This window comes from Lineus longissimus, chromosome 11 (genome assembly GCF_910592395.1).
Source record: "Lineus longissimus chromosome 11, tnLinLong1.2, whole genome shotgun sequence".
In the NCBI taxonomy this organism is placed as follows: domain Eukaryota; kingdom Metazoa; phylum Nemertea; class Pilidiophora; order Heteronemertea; family Lineidae; genus Lineus; species Lineus longissimus.
The window spans coordinates 3,464,018-3,484,680 of record NC_088318.1 but is presented as its reverse complement, the minus strand read 5'-3'; the positions used below and the strand labels follow the sequence as shown (position 1 = coordinate 3,484,680).

The window sequence follows — 20,663 nt, the reverse complement described above, 5'->3', positions numbered from 1 at the left end:
AATAGATGTTACGTCCTGTTAATGGGGCACGTCATCATCGCGTACATTTGGAAAAAACTCCCTAACGAGACCATAGGCCTAAGTGCACAACGGGCATGTCGTTGCCAATACCACGGTGCCGGGCGCGGCCTACTAGCGGGGCCCCGCCGACGGGGTCTTGCATAAACGGTGTGGGGCATTTAGGATTCCTGAGGAATCCTAAATGACCCAAACATCGGAAGGTTTATATATGTAAACCTCCCGATATTTGACGTAAGTGTCAAAACCTTGAATCTCAGGGTGACACGCCAGGGAACGAGGTTGAATACCTAGGCTAAAGGGAATTCCCCAGAAACCAGGAAATGAAAGTAGTTCTGAAACTGAGAATCGAGCGAAAGAGATCTGGACTTGCTCTGAAACTGAATGTCAGATGTGGTGATTTCCACTCAAAAAATTATTGTTTAAGCATGCTTATTTGAGCCTTCGAGTCATTGATGATTAGATTCTTTTGGCTCTGGTAAGGCTGTACACGATTTAGCCCTTTTTGCATTGTAGGCCCAACTCGAGAGTTGTAACCGACTACTCATACTCTACTGTGCAGCGCAGCCTCATGCATGCCAGGCAGCAGTAAATGGTAGGCAAGGTTGGATTAAATGTAGGGTTATATAGTTAGATTAGGTGTATGGGTACTGGTAGTGTTAAGGCCAACGCCCTTATATGCTTTGGGTGCCTGTTCCAACCAAAGTAACCTCCTTACCCCAGAGTATATAGTAGTAGGTCATTCTCATCTCGGTCATGTACTAGGGCCTTATAGGGTTAGTAGCCGACTGCTATCCATCCAGACCCAACCCAGGCCTTACCTTGTCCTACAATTAACTGCTTACCCCATAGTAGTAGTCCCTACCTTCCATTCTGATTCTATTTATTAGTGTAAGGCCAATGCATGGTCCGTTAGGACTAGCCGCTTATATATATATGTAGTTGTCCAGTCGACAAGTGGGAGAATGGAACCCTGCTCGACCTTTCCTTTAGTTTGGGTTAAGTCTGATATCAACTAATTGTAGAGGTCATCATCCGACTTCATACTTAACCCCAGTCTTATCCTGAAGCCTTTCACCAGAATACCGACGCATTGCTTAACCATTCAACTCTAACTCATTGGAAAGTCATGATATACATTTCAGATTTAAAAAATAATCCTTAAAGTACACTTGAGATACCAACATAGATTAATCGACAACGCAGAACAGATGTCGCATCATAAAGAGAGGAAGCTGTTGCTGAGAGACTGGCTGGAAGTGCAGCTGGATTCTGGACGCGCTCAGGGAATTGAATGGTTTCAGAAGGAGAACGGACTATTCAAGATGGTGTGGCGTCATGCAAATAATCCCATTTGGCATGAGGAGGACGGATGGATTTACAGGGTGAGAATTATTTCCTCATATGAAGGCAAGACAGTAGTAGGAAAAGAAGCCAGTCCTTGGTGCCAATTGTCAGTGTTCTCTGCACCATTAGAAAGGAGGAGTACCTTAGCATTTTACCCCCACCCCACCCATTGAACTTTCTCCTCCCGCTTCACTTTCTCACTTCTTATGTCCAATGTTTTCAATGAAAAATCGGCCTTTTCAGCCCGCTTATAGAAAATTCCATGGTGGACATTAAATTGCAGAAAGTTTGCTCAACTTTAAGACACACCTTTTGAAACAGTCTTCAATGCACCTAAGAGTTTGAGATTAATTCTTATAATTTAGGCACAATACATATTTGCTTATTGATTGATGATTGATTTGATATAACATTCTAGCAGAAATCTAATAGCAATTTATAATTTGTAGCTTGATGAAGATGCTTTTGATGTTCAGGTTTTGGTCAAATGCGTGTTTGCATCTTATTTTTTGTGCAAGGCTTATTTTAAGTGCAAGGCAGAAGGTACATGTAGTTCAAAATAACGATAAGAATATGACGTTGTGTGCAATTGGTAGGTGTAAACTTACTTCTTTTGACAGGAATGGGCTATCCACAAGGATCACTACAAGCCAAATTCTGATGGAATCTGGCCCGAGGCTGATTACCCGACATGGAAGGCACGATTTAGATGCGCCGTCAAAAGGTGCAATGATATTGAGGAGGTGCCAATTCAGAAAACCTCTGGACAGGCAAAAATTGAGTGGAAGATGTACAAGCTTATGCCAAAGAGAGGTAGGATGTGGAAGAAATTGCTGTCGTCGTATTTCTGCTGATTACGGCTCAGTTTCTATTTCAGTTTTGATGCAGATAGGTGGGTTCTTTCTGTTCAAACTACATACAATCGTTATTCATCTAACAGGACATTTTTTATGCAGTAAAAGGAGTTGTATTCAATTAAAGGATGGCAATTCGAGTAACTGACACTTTGATACCGCAGAATGCCTCTACCTTTGTGATAACCTGAAACAGTGAGAGTTGGTGGAAAACGAGATGATAGGGTACTTATTCTACAATATTAACAATGCCCATGCACTATGATATGTATGACTCAATGTGGAGCATGATGTGCCTTTATTTGCATTGCTCTTCCAATAATGCCAATAGATTGTCTAAAGAAACTGACTCTAATTCTCAAACATTTCCAGATCGGAGGTCTGTACCTATGTTCCCTACTTTCACCTCCACAGTGGTCGGCCAGATTTCAGACATCGACTTTGGTTCCCCCATTTCCAGCCAGGCTGGAGACCAATCAACAGCTATAGTCACCATGGGAGCATATTCTACAGTAGGTGGTGACGTTTTTGAAAAGACCTAGCTCCACATGATCATTTAATGCAGCGTATATCATCCACATCCTTTGTTATTTCATGTCGCTTTGCCCAGAGACGAAGACCCCGAGATGCCAGGTTGAACACTTATGTGGAGGTTGGCCCCAATGGCTTAGTAACAGAGTATGATTATGTTGTGGTGTCTCATCCAGGACAAGAAAATGTCACAAGCTCAAAATAGATCTCCAGCCAAGCTAAATTGGACTCAGTCCATTTCGTTATCCTGATAGTCTTTCCTCAGTTGTACCGGGCGACAGGACGAGGCCTGTCTCCACTGCATCTGGAGTGTATAGCTGAATGGGTCACACGGACAGGAGGTCCATAAAAATAAACACAGAGTCATGGGGAATATTAATCTTTCTTTCAAGTACCAGTTAAATCTTCCCAGGAAGAAAGAAAAATGTCTTTCCTGGGGTGCGATCGTGCCACAGACTATCACAGGGAATTCAGGTTGTCCATGTTATATTTCAGGATATAATTCATACTGTTGCCTTCGCCACGCAGAGCGAGATCGACAAACTTCCAAGGAATATTCCTGCCGTGTTGTCTGGTATTCAAGGTGAGTAATAGCAATATACGCTGGAACCTCTGTAAGCAGGACAACCTCTTTATTGAGGACACTGTGATTTTGGTCCCAAATTGGTAATTTCGTTTTAATTTTACCTCTGTAATCAGGACAGCAATCTCTATTAAAGACAGCAATTCTAAGTCCCAAGGACGACCCTAATAGAGAGGTTCAACTGTCGGTCAACTATCGGTCTTTTGTGTCATTTTATTCCAAGTAGTATTGTAAGAAGCCAGTTCCCATGGCCACATGATGAGCCTGTAATCCGACGGCTAAAAAGCTGCTGAAAGAATCAACCCCTTTATATCTGACTAACATTCCAGTGTAGGTATATGTCTCAAAACACCACATCTTTACTGCGATTGTTGAGTTTAACCCATGTTTTTGAAATGACCTTATCCTTATCACAGGTACTCCACCCTCATCCATGGCAACAGAAGTCGCACAGCAGGAGGCAACTTTTTCAGGCGGACTACACAACATCCTGAACCAAGATCTTTTGCAGATGTCACCTGAAATGTTTGCGGAGTGTGGACAAGCTCTGATGGATGTTTCAATTGGCAATTCAATAGAAATAGGTCTGTCCTAGGACAACCTCTCTATTAAGGACACTAGTTTTGGTCCCAAATTGGTTGTTTCCATTCAATTTGACGTCTCTAATCAGGACACCTCTCTATTAGGCCGCGTATCCATGGGGTATGCCCTTGTGTAGTGTGGCGTTATGGCGTAACAGCCTTGTGACCTGGCACTATGCTCTGCGTCTCCATTGGATATTCCTTTTTGGTCATGAAGGCCTTTGTAGTCCTCATTTCACAGCGATCAATCGCGTTTATCCGCACGCTGTCATTATTTCAGAAGACAATTTCTTATGAATATTGAAAATGAAAATACAAGTAACCTGTATTTTCACTTGCAACATCAAATTGACATGTACATGTATATAAAACTTGACTTTTAAGCAACAAATTACAGGTTGCTTGTTATGATAATCATCAGTTTCGGGGTCCCAGAGTAGTTCCCGTTGATGAACCTCTTGAATTAATTTCGCCTCAGACATTGCTTCCGTGTTGTTCACTCGCAAAAGAATGGACATGTTCAATCCCAATATGGGCCTATATTCCCAATCCACAGTGCATATATGCCCGCAATGTGACACGGCATAACCTATGGGAACGATCAATAACACCAACGAAGGTTCATTGTCCGTGTGGCGCGCCAGGCGGTAAAAAGGGAATGTTGTGCAGGGCACGGAACAGCCTATGGATACGCAGCCTTAAGGACAGCAGTTGTCAGTCCCGAGGGCGTCCTTAATAGAGAGGCTTCTACTGTATTTCCTCATGGGCAGTTCCGCTAGCGCTAACAACTTTCAGTCTGTGGATTTACAATTACTTGTCAGCGTCAAGTAAGACAAAATAGACTGCATGATATTTCTTGAACTAGGTTTGAACTCGCTGTGTTCATATATTTTAGACTGCCCAGTTTGTTCACTGTTATGGTGTGCAAGGTGACTCAAGCCATACATAGTAAATGAAATTTGGACACTTATAGTTACACGTATCCCTGTATGAAGTCACAGTTGTGATAATGATTATTGACTCTCTGTTAATCTTTGTTTCAGATAATGCTGGCGCTGTGTGTGAAATGCCGGACTCTGTTTCGTACATGAGCTTTAAAAGTCCACCGAAGGGTGAGGCAGAGTTTTTCCTTTAAGAATGTATTTCTCAGTTTGGGAATGCCCCAATTCGGACTCCGAGACTAAATAAGGGCACTCCCCAAACTCATCTCATCTTGTTTTGGTCTAGATCTATCTGAATAAGTATTGCCGCTAAAATTCCTCGTGGAATATTGAGCATGATTGAAGAACTGGAACATCCATGTCCATTTAACATATTAAAGAGCAACACCTTCGGTGAATAACTGATGTCATTATTAACTCTTGTTTTGCACTTGAGATTCACCGTAAAAAGACATGCAGAGATTTGAGATTTTACAGTACTGCTCATATGGAATGTATCATTTCATTTCAGATCATGACACGTGTTTATGGCTGCGCTACAAGAAAGCAGTGATCGGAAAACACTACATCCAGAACGAAAAAGGTTGTCGAATATATTATTCAAATCAGCCAAATATTCCCCAACTCTCCGAGCAGGTAAAGAACGCTTGTTTATTCTCAATAATGAAATTTGGAAGTGGGCTAGTTATCTGATATATTATATGCACCGGTCACCAATCAAATTGATGACCATGCTCAACGATGCTTAACTTCTAGCCTGAAGACAATGCGCCTACCATTAGGCCATAAAGGAATTCCTCCGACGGGTTAAGCCGTGCCATATAACTGGGGTTACAGTACAGTACACCTGAGGTAAAACTGTAAGAGCCACTGGCTGCCACAGCTGCTCGAGGCGAAGTCCAAATGGCTGGTTTCAATTATTCTCCATCAATTTCTGACCGATATTCTCTGCATTTTGTGGAGTGTCTTACTGACAAGTGCATTCAAAACGCAGGGGCCCTGAATGTCTTTCAAGAAAGGTCCATTTTGAGCCTTAGTTTCCAGAAGTAACTTAAAGACAGCCATTGCATCACACATTGGTTAACCATAAGATCACATTGTTGTACATTTACCTTGATCTGGTCTTTTCTATCAACTGGAATTTATTCACTTTCAGTATGTTGGTACCAATCACATTGGTTTTCCGTCTCCACATTTTTATGGCAAAGGAAATTTGGATGCCATGAGCTTGGAAAATACTGAAAAACTCCTCTCATGTATGGACAATGGTCTCCATATCTATTGCGACAATGACTGCAATATCTATGCCACCAGGTTATCTCGGTACGTCTATTGTCGTAAATTTTTTTTGGCGTCTCCTCTGGGGGTGGTTGTGACGAAAGACAGGCAATTTAAGGTTGTGACCGATAATGTGAGATTGTACATGTCCAAGGCGAATGAACTCCGAGTCTAAATCTGTCACATGTTCAAGCTTTTAATTCTCCTCCTAACAGATATTTAAATGGCCTTGAAATAACGATATTGATTGGAGATACCACCTAGGAGGCACAGTTAGAAATATTTCAACGATCAAGCTCCACGCCTACTTCTTACAATATCAAATATGATTTATTTGTGAAGGACTGGAGTAGCATCCTTCATTTGTTACAACAGATTAAGGCAAACGCATTTAAACTGCTCATGTCTACTTGGTTATTTCAGCTGTCGAATATATTATGCAGATCCGGCCATGAATGCCGCAGAGCCAATCCTTATGCCACGAAAACAAAAAATCAAAGTATTTGACAGTTTGAAGTTCAGGCAAAGTTTTGCAGAACTACAGTCTAGGAATGGGAGCGGACCACGGCCAAGTGTATGTGTGCTCTTCGCTTTTGGAGAGCAATGGTCGCTAACCAAGGCCATCGATAAGACGCTGATATCTGCGACGCTTATCAATGCCCAATCTTGGCATCAGTTAAGCAAGGTGAGGTTTCTTTCCGTTATTCGCATCATTTTGGTTTCCCCTCGCAAAACAGGGATCCTTTGCTGACTGGTCCTGAGGTCCCTGGTTCAAACGCACAGACAGTGTGAGTCTCTAGGCAGGTCACTTTGTCTAACTTGTCATATTCCCACTCGGGTGTATCAGTGGAAACCTATCAAGAATGCTCGAGTTGTAGCCCTGAGCAGGGGTGGGAAGTACTTGAGTTTTATATAGAGTTATGATATTACATGAATACTTCCCTGATATTGAAAGATGACTCCTGCCAGTTTAGTCTTGGATCAGCGAAGGAGAATTCACTCCCACTTTTTTGCCCCAGTGACAAATGTCTCTTATTTGGTCAATCAAATCAAAGCGGTGGACGATGGAATTGCAGTGAATTATCAAGTTGCTCCTAGTTCTGTGTTCTGCATCAGTGGATTCTTTTACATTGCAATGGTTTCTGTTTCAGTATCTGGCCTGGATCAAGGTTCAAGACGAGCTAGCTGGCAGAGGTCGGAAAGAAAATGAAGACATTAAAGACCTGAGTTCTGAGTATGACAAAATGTCTTTCGAAGTAGAATCGAATAAATCCTAAACAATTGTAAGAGTTCCGCTTCTGAGAATGTGGATAAAACTGTGTTTGTTAACTGGGTGTTCCATTGAGTAAGATAAAGCTCTCATCTACATCCTGAGTTTATTATAATTGGAAGTGACAAAAAAGTTATGTGAAATTATGTTGTACTATTGTTTCGTGAAACCCCCTTATTTCTGCTAGCCTAAGAGTTCCCTTATTTTTGCTCGCCTAAGATTTTATGAAGAGGGTATAAACATGCATTTTAGAAGTATGAAATTGTTAAACTTAATGATCTTGTCATTTAAAAACATTCACCTATTCATGGATTCAAAGGAAGTGAAAAACACGCTGGAGAATCAGTTCCCAAACTGATTTAGAATCTTATCTTAATCTTGTGTATTTTTAACTAATCTCATCTTATTGCTTGATTACAAGTATTGCGCATTCCCATTATGTTATTACGTAAGTTTGAAGTTATAAGTTTTTGATTGTGTGTTTCTGTGAGATTTCAAACTGGCAGATTACAAAAAAACAACATGTTCTCCTACTGCAGAGAAATAGACTTTTTTGTAATCAATGCCACAGCGCAATTGAGCAGATGGTGCTGAATTTTGTAAATATTATTGAAAAAACAAGAAGAATTCATATGCAAGTATTATACACAAATCCTCGTTCTGGCAACAACAATCTCAATTTTTGAATAAGCACCACACTGCTGGGTCTCAGTACTAAAATCGAAACAATTGAGTGGGGCTCGAATACTGCTTCAAACTTTTGGCCGCAGTGCCTCAGATTGGGCCTATATTCTATCCAGCTCCACTCGGACCCTTGTGGTTTCGATTTTAATATAGAGACCCACCAGTGCATTGTTAGATCTCTTTTTTCCTGTTCATTTTGCCACTTTATAGTGGCTATCTTTGTTAACATCAAGACAATTGTTTTAAGCTGAGGGGACAGTCGGTATGGTGTCTGATTGCATTTAGCTCATTTTAACATGCTGGGTCAACCATTTCATGCTTCCAGGTATAGAATTGTTCGGGGGGGGGGGGTTCACTCCCATAGAAAGGGATACGCACATCCGTGTCCCGGAAAAAGCCAGCAAAGGGTGGTTACTTCTATCAAAGCTGCATGCCCACACAGGAGATATTTAGCCCCCATTCGTTTGAACTCATGGAATTGCTAAACCAACCTTCAGCTGCATTAATCTTAAAAGCACCACATTGGAGCTGAGGTAAAGTTGGGAAGTCACAATTTTCAAACAAAAACCACCATGCTGACTTGCAAATTGCAAATTGCAAATTAATTATTGCAACACTGTGGCTGAGCAGATTAATACTTCTCACCCTAATGAAAGGGGTGTGGATTGATTGAAGCTGCTCACTGCCGACGTATACGTAAGGGACTTTAACAAATTTCCATGGCCACGGATGTGCATGCCTCCTCATTGGGAGTGACCCCCCCCCCCGCGAGTACTGTAAATACATAATTGTAAATACATTTGTTGTATGTGTGTTGTAGATCCAAACTTTTGATTGTAAATATATAATTCTAAGTACATTTGATGTACATGTTTCTTGTAGAACCAAACATTTTTATTGAAATTATTGCAATACACTTCTGGATTGTTGAATTGATGTCATCGTCATTTTTTTGGTCATCGCCTCATCCATTAAATCTGCAATGACCAGGCTTCATCTCGATTATTGAAGTAGTATTTCAGTCTCGCTGCAGCAATTCTGAAAAGATGAGATCATACTCCTATGAGGACTTTGAATCGGATTTTCAGCTTTTGTAGTCAGTTTTGCATGCGCGTGAATAGGTATAACTTGGTTACTGTTTGTTTGCCTATCAATTCGCTTGCTGTTGCAAAGTTTAGAAATTTAGTTCCGACATTGCTGTTGATTCAGAGTCCATATTAGGAGTGTTGTTTATTACCAAGTGCATTGAGTTCAGTGGGTTGAAGATATATATATCTAGCTAGTTGTAGTGCCAATATATATATAGCTAGTTGTAGTTACATTGCGGGATATTGTATTGCCATGCCTTGAGAAGAGTGTGCGTGGTATTGCCACATGTTAATGGGAATTAACGTCATGATGTTAATGGCAATATAATGCAGGCGTGGCCATACAACATCACGCAACATTTATGTCTCCAGTGGAAGCTCAATGGCATCAGATATCGAGGCCTGTATAGGCTACAGCATTGCGAGAGACAAATCTGCCTCAGCTCTATCACTGTGCAAATAAGAGCCATGTGTCAATCAACTGTTATGTATCAATAAACTGTTATCAGTAAAGACACTGTGTATGTATAAATCTATGATTTCCTTTCATCGTTCTGAGATTGTGTGGATTTCTTCGAATAATTTTCGTTACCAGGGAACGCTCTGATGATAACGGCCCTTCCAGTTTTCTTTTCCCGATTCAACATTGCTGGCCAGCGAATGAATGTAGCCGTTCCGGATCTGGCAGTGAAAGGGTTAACTGGCCCTGATGAAATATCTTACCCTAAAAAATCAATGTGTGCATTGTCGTCCTTGATTGAGAGTGTGGCAATGTGGATGATGCACAGAGCTAGACAGAACTGGGTCACCTGTGGGAAAAATATAGAGAATTTTCATTTGATATCATATTTGGGGTATCAATTCAGTGTTTTCTCAAAATAGTTTCAGTCCATATTTGAATAACATTCTAAAAGGCCTTGTTCACAGGTTATCAGTGACTGATGGGAAATATGTTCAGCCTTGTTTTGATCACAGAGCGAGGTACCACGAGGTCTAAATTTGATGACAGGTGTTCAATTTGAGCCCTTTCAGAATATGAATTAACACTGAATTGGTGGTCCTTAGTTGGCTGAGCAGGCCCGCTGGAGTAGACTGAAAATGCACACGAAAACCTGAGGTATCAGTCTAGGGTTTTGGATGTACATGTAAATTGTGGTCAACCAGAGCAATCTTGATAAGACAACCAAGGACCAACAGCTCCGTATCAATTCCTTAAAAACTTTCTTACTGGAGCAGTTTTCTTTGCCTGAATGAAAATTGTTCTAACATCCTTCTGTTTGAAATCCCTGATGTCTCCTCTAGCTTTTCGCTTCTCAAGATATTTTTGTATCCATTTAAGAATGTAGTCGTCTGTTGGCATTCTTGGAGTGGGGTCCACACATGTGCCTATACAATTATATGATAAGGATGAAAATTTGTGTAAGACCGAATTTATAATTCCTATTCGTGGATAGATGCCTCAACTGAAAAACAGACAAGCCATTTCAAAAGCTCTATGCTTGTAGGCGATCATTTGTTGAAAGTACTTTCGGTCATTCATGAATAGCAACTTGACCTCAATATGGTTCTAAGCTTGCTGTGGAAAACATAAGTGTCAAGTTTGGAGTTGAGGGAGAACTTGATAAAGTTGGTTTTCTCACTGTGTCCTCAGTGCGTTTTGTGCTTGGCATCCAAAAGGCCTCTCCATATCACAGATACCTGGTAGTCATGTACTGGGTAACAGAAAGAGACAGCGGGCTATCTGTTTCTAAAAGTTGCAACTATGGATCTGTTTCTAGTTGTATGTTTCAGCTATGGATCTGTTTCTAGTTGTATGTTTCAACTATGGATCTGTTTCTAGTTGTATGTTTCAACTATGGATCTGTTTCTAGTTGTATGTTTCAACTATGGATCTGTTTCTAGTTGTATGTTTCAACTATGGATCTGTTTCTAGTTGTATGTTTCAACTATGGATCTGTTTCTAGTTGTATGTTTCAACTATGGATCTGTTTCTAGTTGTATGTTTCAACTATGGATCTGTTTCTAGTTGTATGTTTCAACTATGGATCTGTTTCTAGATGTATGTTTCAACTATGGATCTGTTTCTAGTTGTATGTTTCAACTATGGATCTGTTTCTAGTTGTATGTTTCAACTAGGGATCTGTTTCTAGTTGTATGTTTCAACTATGGATCTGTTTCTAGTTGTATGTTTCAACTAGGGATCTGTTTCTAGTTTCAAGTAACAACTATGGACCATATTGCAACTTGGGTGCCAACATTATTGTGTCATTTTTGTGTTGGATGTCACAGGATGCGAACACTGGAAAATATTGTTCCCTGAAGGAGTGGTCATATACAAAACAACTCACCCGTATGCGACGAGACTATGTGGCTTATGATATCAAAGGCTGGATAGTTGAAACCTGCATTTTCAAAATCCAAAAATATCATTCTACCTGAAAAACAAAGGTTGTGCACTAAACTGCCAAATCATTGTTCAAAATTTCATGTGTATTGAAGGCAGGAAGTACATAGTTTCAATGTTGTCATAAGGTGGGCATGTGTCCAATTACATTTATAATCAAAGAGGGTCATTTGAAAAACATAAGTCTGTCATGAGACTTATCTGAATTTGCCATTACTTATTAATATTTCTATTACTGCATGCAGGGCATGTGAACATCTCTTATGCTTAATGAGGGTCACCCTTTTAACAAAGTTAGACCTTTGAGTAAGTTGAATCGGAAGATCAAGCAATCAACCATGTTTGAAAGATCTTTATACCAGAATACCAATGAAGTGTTTCAATAGTCATGTATCACGATAAAAAAGGATAGGGACTACATGAGTGGAGTTGACAATTATAACTGATTCTTTAACTACCTGAATCTCCAAAGTAAATCATGTTTGACATATTCAAGTCATTGTGACAGAAAACAAGTGGGGTATCAAATTCCGCCAACATATCTTCGATACGCTGCACTTCTTCCAACATGACACTCTGTGAAGGAATCTCTTCTCGGAATGTTTTGCGCGAGGACTCAGTCTTATATGATGCTTCATTTGGCCAGGTCTCGAGCAATGACCTCAGCACAACAAGCGTGTACGGTTTGGTGTGGTCGAAACCAATTTCCTTTGCTGCGGCAGCGGTTGATGGGCTGTGCCATTTTACGATCTCCGTTGCGATTGCACTGAAAGATTATGTTTGAGAGATATTCAAGCTGATGGAAGACCAGCTTCCTATATATGCCTTCAAAATCATGAGCATGCATTCTGGTCTTGGTGAAGACTTGATGGAGGCTGCCAGTGACAGAAGGCAATGGCAAAGGTCCCTTGCACCTTGCACCTAAGTAGCAAGTACCGGAGAGTAGTATGCTGGTATGTCTAGTTCCTGTATACGGCTGTGGTTTCTTTCAATTTATGAGCAGGGAAGGGTCTTGGGTTCTCTGTGTCCCAGGTCCTATGCATTCTATGGTTATTATGACACCCTCTTTAAGAGACGAGTCAGTTGGTCCCACATTGGTCATTTATACACAACTTGACCTCTGTCATCAGGACACCTCTTTTATTCCCAAGAGTGCCCTTAATAGAGAGGTTACACTGTACTTACTCAATAACGTAGTCTTCGAGGTGCTCACTTCCATTAAACTCAAAATTCTTTCCCTCCAAAAAGCTAGAAAAGTACCCATTCTTAAACACACACTGGACTGTAGGACCCAAGCCAAGCTCCGCTAACATAAGAACACATTTTTTTTCAAGTTCAGGAAATTTGGTATTCTGTAAGGCTGATGTTGTATACGCTTCCCCAAAAATGCGTTGGATTATTCCGGCATCACTTTCATCCTTCTGATCACGGACGTGAAGGACGGTGTTTACAAAGCCAAGAGCCATGCGCTGCAAAGACGATTTGGAAACCAGTTTTAAAGAAAAATGGCAGTATATATCTCTCTATTCCTGTTTATTGACCTTTTCCAGACTACAATGAGAGGTTACAGTGCGAGGCTGACCACACTGGGCCTATGTCTGATGCACGTGGTGGCCAGTACCCATACATGGGATTATTATCACTGCTATGAGTGACAAACAATCTCTTGTCTGCGCCCGGGTAATCGCTGATATATTGATAGCAGTTCACTGTGATCACTGATTCTTATCGCAGGCACCTCTGATGACATCTGTAAACATGCGATACTTGTCACATATAGTCTCGATTGGAAGTCGCAGCAATTTCAATACTTGCTAATTTGTGGGGTGTTTTAGTGCCGACTAAGCATCTTCAGAGCCATTTACAGATTTGCAAACACAAAATAACATTGCCTGCAATTAGACAGTCACATACTATGCCGACTTAACAGTGGTCAACATCAGTCCTCAGTCTCCTAGATAATCACACAACGACGGTAGTTCCCCATGTCACATACCTTAAAAGTTATAGTTTCACTGTTCCATTTTGGTCTTATCCTCTTCAGCATTACCAAGGCATCATCCCTGTAATTGTCAGCCTGTAGCTCTGTGTCCAACATTTCCACCCTTCTCGCCATGACTGAATCCTATATCTTTTAAGAGGTTGCTAATGCTCCTTTGTCCCTTGAGAAGGCACGACTCTTTGCGTTGTCCAAATCATATAGGCCGAGTTTTATTCAATTATTGGCCTATGATTTGTGTAAAGTCCAGTCTTACACCTCCTTCAAGGCATATTTCATCATCATATGAAATGGCACAACAGCCTTCGTCAGAAATGATGGTCTGCAGTGATGGTGAAACACTTGTTGTTATTGACAGACCACTCATTCATTCTGTGAAATAGCTAAGAAATAGTGCATGCAAAATTCAGAATGATTGAACACAAACTGCTGCACTATGTCCTTCATGGTTTGATAATGTCTATTTAGGCCAGCGTGTCACCAAAGCCTTGGGTAATTACTCAGATAAAGACTGACCTGCTCCCCTTTGGTCTTCAACTGGAGTGCAGAAGTACCCATGTGTTCAGAGCATTCATTGATGCACTATGATCATGATGACTCCAGTTAGATCAATGCAATATTTTTAGACATGATGTGCTCCAGCTGCATTCAGATTCTTGTAACCATGACAACCTTTGATGTACACAGTGACCAAATCAATTGTTCAGTGCAGCTTTTCAGCAGAACACCATAGCTTTGTTTCCAGTGGCTCCTCCTAAAAGTCCTGTCTTCTTTTCATCAGGGGCGTGTGGTGGCAGGCCACATTCACAGAGAGCATTGGATGGACCCCAGGGGTGGCTAGCTTTTTGGTCTTGAGGGGCAAAAAACTTTCTTGGGCACGTCACTTTTGGCCAAAATCATGTTCAAAGTACATTTTCGTTGTTGATTTCTTTGGAGGAAGGGGAGGGGCTTTTGCCCCCTGTCCCTGCTAGCTATGCCTCTGGACCCCTGCTCTCTTTAGGTGCTGGTGGAGTCGGCATTGCCCAGTTGGTAGTTATGTATGGAAACTAGGCAATGAATATCTGAATTGACGAGATTCCATCATCGAAAATGATGAAATAAGAAACTACACCAACACAAAAATATCAGTATCTTACATCTTATTTTAGTGTTTGAGTCACATATCATTGGTTATATTACTGTTCTCAGCAACAACTGAAACAATACATACATGTGGTTCAACAAGTAACAGCCAGGTCTGAAAGAAAACAACTTTCTAAAACGTGTCCCTCAACAAGAATAGAACCACAAGCAGAGCATCTCAGTAGAGAAATTAGAGGTAATTTCGTTCCTAGTGCCACTACCCACTCATACATGCAAACTCGTCAAATAAAATTATCAAAAACGTACACTCACTTCAGAATTTAGTTGGAGCTTTTACTACACTTAACCTTAAAAGGACAGTTGATTCCGTGGAAATGAAATGAAAATTATTTCATAGCACTTATATATTGTCCAAATGTACTCTCTCAAAGCAATTTACATGTAGATTCATTCCTAAGCCTTATCAAGAGACATTTCTATAGAAATTAGGAGCGTACACACAACACTATAAATATTCACTTCTTCATTACGGCCCAGTTCGAAGTATCAAGTGGCACTACCCTTGCCATGGCCAGACTTCTAAAATGTAATGCTGGTAGTAGAGACTATAAACTACTATTCTTAATGGGACTGATGACCCCAATGGCTGGTATTAGAAACCAATCAAATCAGAATATTCACCAAAATAGATTAGACGATCAACATTCACATGATCTGTGTTTTGACAGCAAATTCACACCAGCTGCTACCCAACGCATCTATAAAGCAGTGTTAGCAGTCATGTAGAGAAACTGCTGGCATCCCCCAACTTTGAAAAATCATGATACATGTATAAGTCGAGTCCTAAAAGCCAGGCACTATACTTTTGGCTAATATTTATGAAATTGTTACGAGTTTTCAAGCATATCAATTATTCAAGAGACCTCTTCTGACAGGTACAATTTATGTAACATTGTAAAATAATGATACTCTTGACAACTTATTCAAAATATACTGACTACTTAACAGATACCATTTCAATTCATCATCAAGTTGTCAATAAATAGACATTTAGGGGCCATACTCTTATGCAAGCACCAGAGGGGAGTCAAGAAGGGCGGTCATTAGAGTACACTGTATATTTTTCGCATTTTTTTCCGTAGGGGCAAGCTGGGTCCTGAAAATTGGAAAAATGTGCGTTGATTTACTTAATGTATGGCCCCTATCAATGCAAAGCTTAATATAGGTCACCTCTGCAACACCTAAATGAAATGGTAATTACAAAAGAAATAAGTATGTACATGTTTATATTATTTACAAGTGGAAATAAGAGATATCAAAATAGGCCTATATCACTAGGATCAAAAGCTCATAACATCATATGAACTTCAACTCGAATTACTTTGAAGTCAAACGTTTTTGATTACATGTACACTACTGTCATTTGCTTCTTTCCAGATGAGTGGAGCTGGAATGGCTGCCCTTGGCCACATTATGGGGTCAGGCTCTCTTAATTCTGACGTGATATCCTATTTTGTTGCCAGCTTCACCACTAGAGGCATTGATCAAGAAAGTGGCACATTCTTCCAAGGATCTAAATCTTTAGACACATCTCCATTCTAGTGATATGACAGGCTCTGGTGGTTTGTGAGAAATGGCAGGTGAAAATCATAAGATTATTGTGATCAGATCCACAATTTCAAAGCAGTTGCAACAATATGCCTTTTTGCAGCCAAATTAACCAAATGATAGCCTTCTGCAAAATCCCTGTACCCAGCGAAGTCAACCCTGAACAGCCATAGTAGATATTGGCTAACTACATGTACATGTACACTTTTACAAAAAGTATCACAGGCAAGCACCTGCATACAAGAATGATCAGCAAAATCGTAAGCCTTTTATGTTGTAACACTTTTATTCAAAGTTCCATATTTCAGTACAATTTGGAGCAATGTAAAGTTAGATGTCCTGCCTAAGTCAGATAGGCACCCCCCCCCCCCCCCCCCCCCCCGAATTGGTTGCCAACTTTGCGAAAACTTCTTCACCCATCACTGTGAAAGCAACATCTTGACAAAATTTAATTTACACTTAATAAAATAGATGAACGTAACACCATCTGAGAATTAAAGGTGGCCATTATCGCAAAAATATTCATTTACGACGCCCGACTGATATCAAAAATCTAATTTGCATGCTGAAGACGCCCAATCTTATTTTTGAGGGAGGAAGTTCGCAAAGGCTACAATAGAAATGTTCCACCAGCATTCGTGTGCCCCTCTTATTTCAGAAAAATCTTTGAGTTTGAAAATTTTTAAAAAATCTTTTACCTGGATTTTGAGAGTAAAGTGCACAGAAATACTGGATCCACGCCCCACCTCAACCGAAGAATCTCAGGCCATAATAAGTTCTAAGCAAATATCCAACTGCTGTTGTACATGCATACATCTAGTAGCAGTACAGCATCCAACCTCATGCAATGGACTGTACATGCCAACTAAATTATACAGTTCCGTTACTGACCATCTTGTGATAAAAGTCACCTTTAATCCTTCTACATTGATTTGAACATAGATTACAGATATTCAGGGCATAGGAGAAATTCAGCCTGTTCAGCAAACTATGATCTCCGTGTCCTGTTTACACATTTAAGATGCCCATGCCTGGAGCTCGGCTAAATCATCATCTTCTACTGGCTTGGGTTTGGCTGAAAAAAGAAAATACAAACCGTCTTAAATGAACATCTTACTACTTAGACTAAGCACAAAAACTTGCCAGCACTATTCTAGACTTCAGTCCCAAGGGTGTCCTTAACAGAGAGGTTCTAATGTATTTTGACAGCAGCCGTGTGGGGAGATCATCTACAGTGGAACCCTTCTATTAAGGACACCATCGGAACTGACAAATATCTGTCCTTGATAGAGCGGTGTCCTGAAGGGAGAGGTCAAATTGAATGGAAACGAGCAATTGGGGACCAAAACTAGTGTCCTTAATATTGAGGTTTTACTTAATAGAGAGGTGTCCGCTACTGGAGGTTCAACTGTATTTCACCAGTAAAGTCTGGTAACCTATGGACAAAGAGAAAGGCCTCGGTCATTGGAATCAGCAATGTGGAAATCAGCCAAACGAGCAGAGGACTCTGGTGGGAGCCCCATGCCACTTTAAAAGAGCTCCATAGATTCTGTTTTTGAGAACTCACCTTTGGCTGGTGCGGGCATGTCCGTCGTCGGCACATCAGGTAATGATGGCGCTGCGATATTGATGAGAGCCTCATCCAAGTCTTCCTGTTCAAGCTCCTCTAACTCGGCCATTAAGTCATCCTGCAAAGAGGGAACAGACAAATGAATAAGGAACGAACATATCAAATGGTCTGCTGCTGGTCGCAACAATGAACGTGACAGCGTTTACAGTGTATGTCTTGGACTGGAACATCACACTGGGTCTGTATGACATATGAAAACTGTTGATGACAAAGCAAGCCGTTGCCCAATTGTTGCATTTCTCAAGAGGTCAAATACCCCAGTTTCTTGATCACAGTGAATACTAAAGAAACTTGAGCACTCGACCTTCTTCATAGTGCTGTGGAGAACAATGTATCGTCTTCAGAGTTTGCTCATCTTGGCAGCATCAGAGTCAAATCCTCAAGCCTTGGCTATGCAGCAGAATGTCTTGATATCTTTCTAGGCTCCCGTTGTTTTGCGAGTTCGGTAATCCCGACCAAGCCACCCTGAAGAAATCTGGGGCTGATGTTTGCTTCTCTGACTCTTGTGAGACAAAGAAGCAAACATTGACGCCTGCTTTCCTCAGGATGGACCAAGCAGTCTTCTGTCACGACGACTGTTGGCCACTTCCCTTGACCACTTCTGCAGGATATAGGATGAGGTTTGCAATGCCTATTCGTATTCTCTTCTGATAGGACTTGAGTCTGTGTCATCCAGGATTGAACTATACTTACTTCATCTATTTGGTCTGCAAATCCCACAGGTTGTGAAATAGCATCCGATATTTCATTTGCGACTTCAGTTTGCTCTGAGATGTCGTCCATCATGTCATGAACATCATCAACATTCCTGGAAGAAGATAAAACCTATTTACACTTGTGTTGACAGAATGGTGACACTTCTAACCATCAGCACTTACAACATTCTCGTATATCTTCAGCAGAATTTTCCATGGAATTTTCTAAAGGAGGGGTTGAAAAGGCTTAGAAACTTTGGGCAGAATTTCAAGAGGGGTGGCAGAGAAATTTAAGAGGGATGGTCAATATGCAAAAAACTATCACAAAATCAGAAATTTACGGAGGGGGGCATACAAGGGGGTTGTAAATTGCAAAAATATAGGGCTGCACCTAACGGTGTGGAGGACATTGCTTTTAGCGCAAACAATGACATGAATGAAAAGGCTGGGACAGCAACAAGTTTGAAGTGAAGACATAGAATATACCAGGACTATCAAAACTTCCATGCCATGACTTTTTAGCATGCATCACCCGAAAGTCATAGTCTGTCAAATATTCTTATGCCTTTTCATGTGCACAGACATTGTGTTACACTACAACATGACAACAAAATGTTGCAGAAAACACTCACTGTCTGCCATTAGCAGCGCAAAGAGATAAAACTGCCAGTGATACAAAGAGATAGGAAGATATGTAACTTCCCAATATCCCACCCTAGCACAGCATAAAGGATTCTGTAATTTGACAATATGCCCTCTATCTCCTACATAGCTAAAGTATTCATCACTTTACAGTTAGTCATGGTGATATCTTAACATGGTATCTCTCTAACAATAAAAATCACTCTCTGAGTTCAGAAATATTTGGGATGGTATTTTGAAAAAAGACAAGTTTATTGGAATTATGAATCTCCAAATTCTTAGTCTTAAATTATCAATTCTTGGGGATACTTACAGTTGTTGATGAGCTGATTTCAGTGCATGGGCTGCATATTGCATATTTTTCAGGACCTCGGTATTGGTGTTAGCATTTTCTAAGGCTTCTCTTTGAAATTCTATTGTTGATAATGTTCCATCAATCTGTCCCAACTGTTTTTCCAAGCGTTTCTTTCTCTTTAATGCATTTAGTGCAACTGCAATAGAAAATTTGAAATTAAAAGGATAACTGCTGTACAGGTGGGGTACAGGACTTTACTATGCTAGGCCTGGTTTGTTGGCTCTGAAGTGGACTCTTTACCCCTCTTTTAAACTATCTCAAGAGTCCAGCTATATACATGTATACAGGGCCAACAAACGCGCCAGACCTGAACCGAGACGCAGGGCACCACCAACTACAATGTTCATGTCCCAACTATTTGAGACACCTACATTTGATCATGATGTATGTGTCAATCCAGCAGGTGATCATCAGTCACGACGCCATTAATCAACAAACTGACAAGATATCCACATAGAAATACACATTCCCATTGCTTCGGACGTCTACCTAGCCGACAGGACCAGGAGTTCAAGGCCCCCAAATCAGAGAGCCAATTCGGCGTCAACTGTCAATGTCGGTGACGACAAAAAAACTTGAAAGACCGGCCATAATGAGAATAAACATTTACAACTATAGAATAAAAGTCAGTTTATGCTTAAAGTAAACTCTAAGATTTATAAAAGGATTGCGATAATAACCTCTCTTATTCTTTACTCCATTCTTTTTAGCGACAGCCAGTTCTTGATCTATTTTCTTTTCAAGAAATTCAGATTTTTTCTGGAGCATTTCCTCAGTGTTTCTCAGTTTTTGGATGGCTTCCCCAGTGGAGGGTCCTTCCTTCTTTTTACTCCCGAACAGCTTCGCTAAAGCAGACATTATCGGTTTCTTGACGTTCTACGGATACTACACTAATTAGTTATCACTCCTGAATACAGATCACAACTTTTGGACGTCAATTATTACTGGAAAACGAGAAGTTATTTCAACACAAAATGAAGAAACCTGACTCTGAGTCACTTCGCAAATTGTGAACTACTTCCTGAATAACCAACTTTGCCACTTTGGCATGTCTGATGATGTCATTCGAGGA

General features: G+C 40.6%; 3 protein-coding genes across 4 annotated transcripts; 1 reads left to right on the top strand and 2 right to left on the bottom strand.

Moving 5' to 3' along the window:
• Positions 1 to 362: 362 nt before the first annotated feature.
• LOC135495445 (interferon regulatory factor 6-like) lies at positions 363 to 7,424 on the top strand. Of its 2 annotated transcripts, none has more exons than XM_064784095.1 (11): positions 363 to 496; positions 1,164 to 1,403; positions 1,986 to 2,178; positions 2,592 to 2,731; positions 3,246 to 3,333; positions 3,750 to 3,917; positions 4,958 to 5,026; positions 5,367 to 5,491; positions 6,012 to 6,178; positions 6,557 to 6,818; positions 7,285 to 7,424. In XM_064784095.1, the coding sequence occupies exons 2-11, from the start codon at positions 1,230 to 1,232 to the stop codon at positions 7,408 to 7,410; spliced, it is 1,512 nt and encodes a 503-aa protein (XP_064640165.1). In that variant the 5' UTR covers positions 363 to 496; positions 1,164 to 1,229; the 3' UTR covers positions 7,411 to 7,424. The 2 variants fall into 2 exon arrangements, with proteins under 2 accessions (XP_064640165.1, XP_064640166.1); XM_064784096.1 differs by having other exon boundaries at positions 363 to 613.
• Positions 7,425 to 8,995: 1,571 nt separating this feature from the next.
• On the bottom strand, positions 8,996 to 14,163 carry LOC135495447 (ethanolamine kinase 2-like). The gene is made up of 7 exons (XM_064784097.1): positions 13,576 to 14,163; positions 12,765 to 13,048; positions 12,038 to 12,345; positions 11,524 to 11,610; positions 10,404 to 10,561; positions 9,899 to 9,984; positions 8,996 to 9,125 (listed from the first exon to the last, which is right to left on the bottom strand). The coding sequence occupies exons 1-7, from the start codon at positions 13,693 to 13,695 to the stop codon at positions 9,059 to 9,061; spliced, it is 1,110 nt and encodes a 369-aa protein (XP_064640167.1). The 5' UTR covers positions 13,696 to 14,163; the 3' UTR covers positions 8,996 to 9,058.
• A 537-nt stretch (positions 14,164 to 14,700) lies between these two features.
• Positions 14,701 to 20,592, bottom strand: LOC135495853 (charged multivesicular body protein 4c-like). Its single transcript, XM_064784838.1, has 5 exons — positions 20,272 to 20,592; positions 19,550 to 19,727; positions 18,593 to 18,707; positions 17,837 to 17,957; positions 14,701 to 17,344 (listed from the first exon to the last, which is right to left on the bottom strand). The coding sequence occupies exons 1-5, from the start codon at positions 20,447 to 20,449 to the stop codon at positions 17,286 to 17,288; spliced, it is 651 nt and encodes a 216-aa protein (XP_064640908.1). The 5' UTR covers positions 20,450 to 20,592; the 3' UTR covers positions 14,701 to 17,285.
• Positions 20,593 to 20,663: the final 71 nt, after the last annotated feature.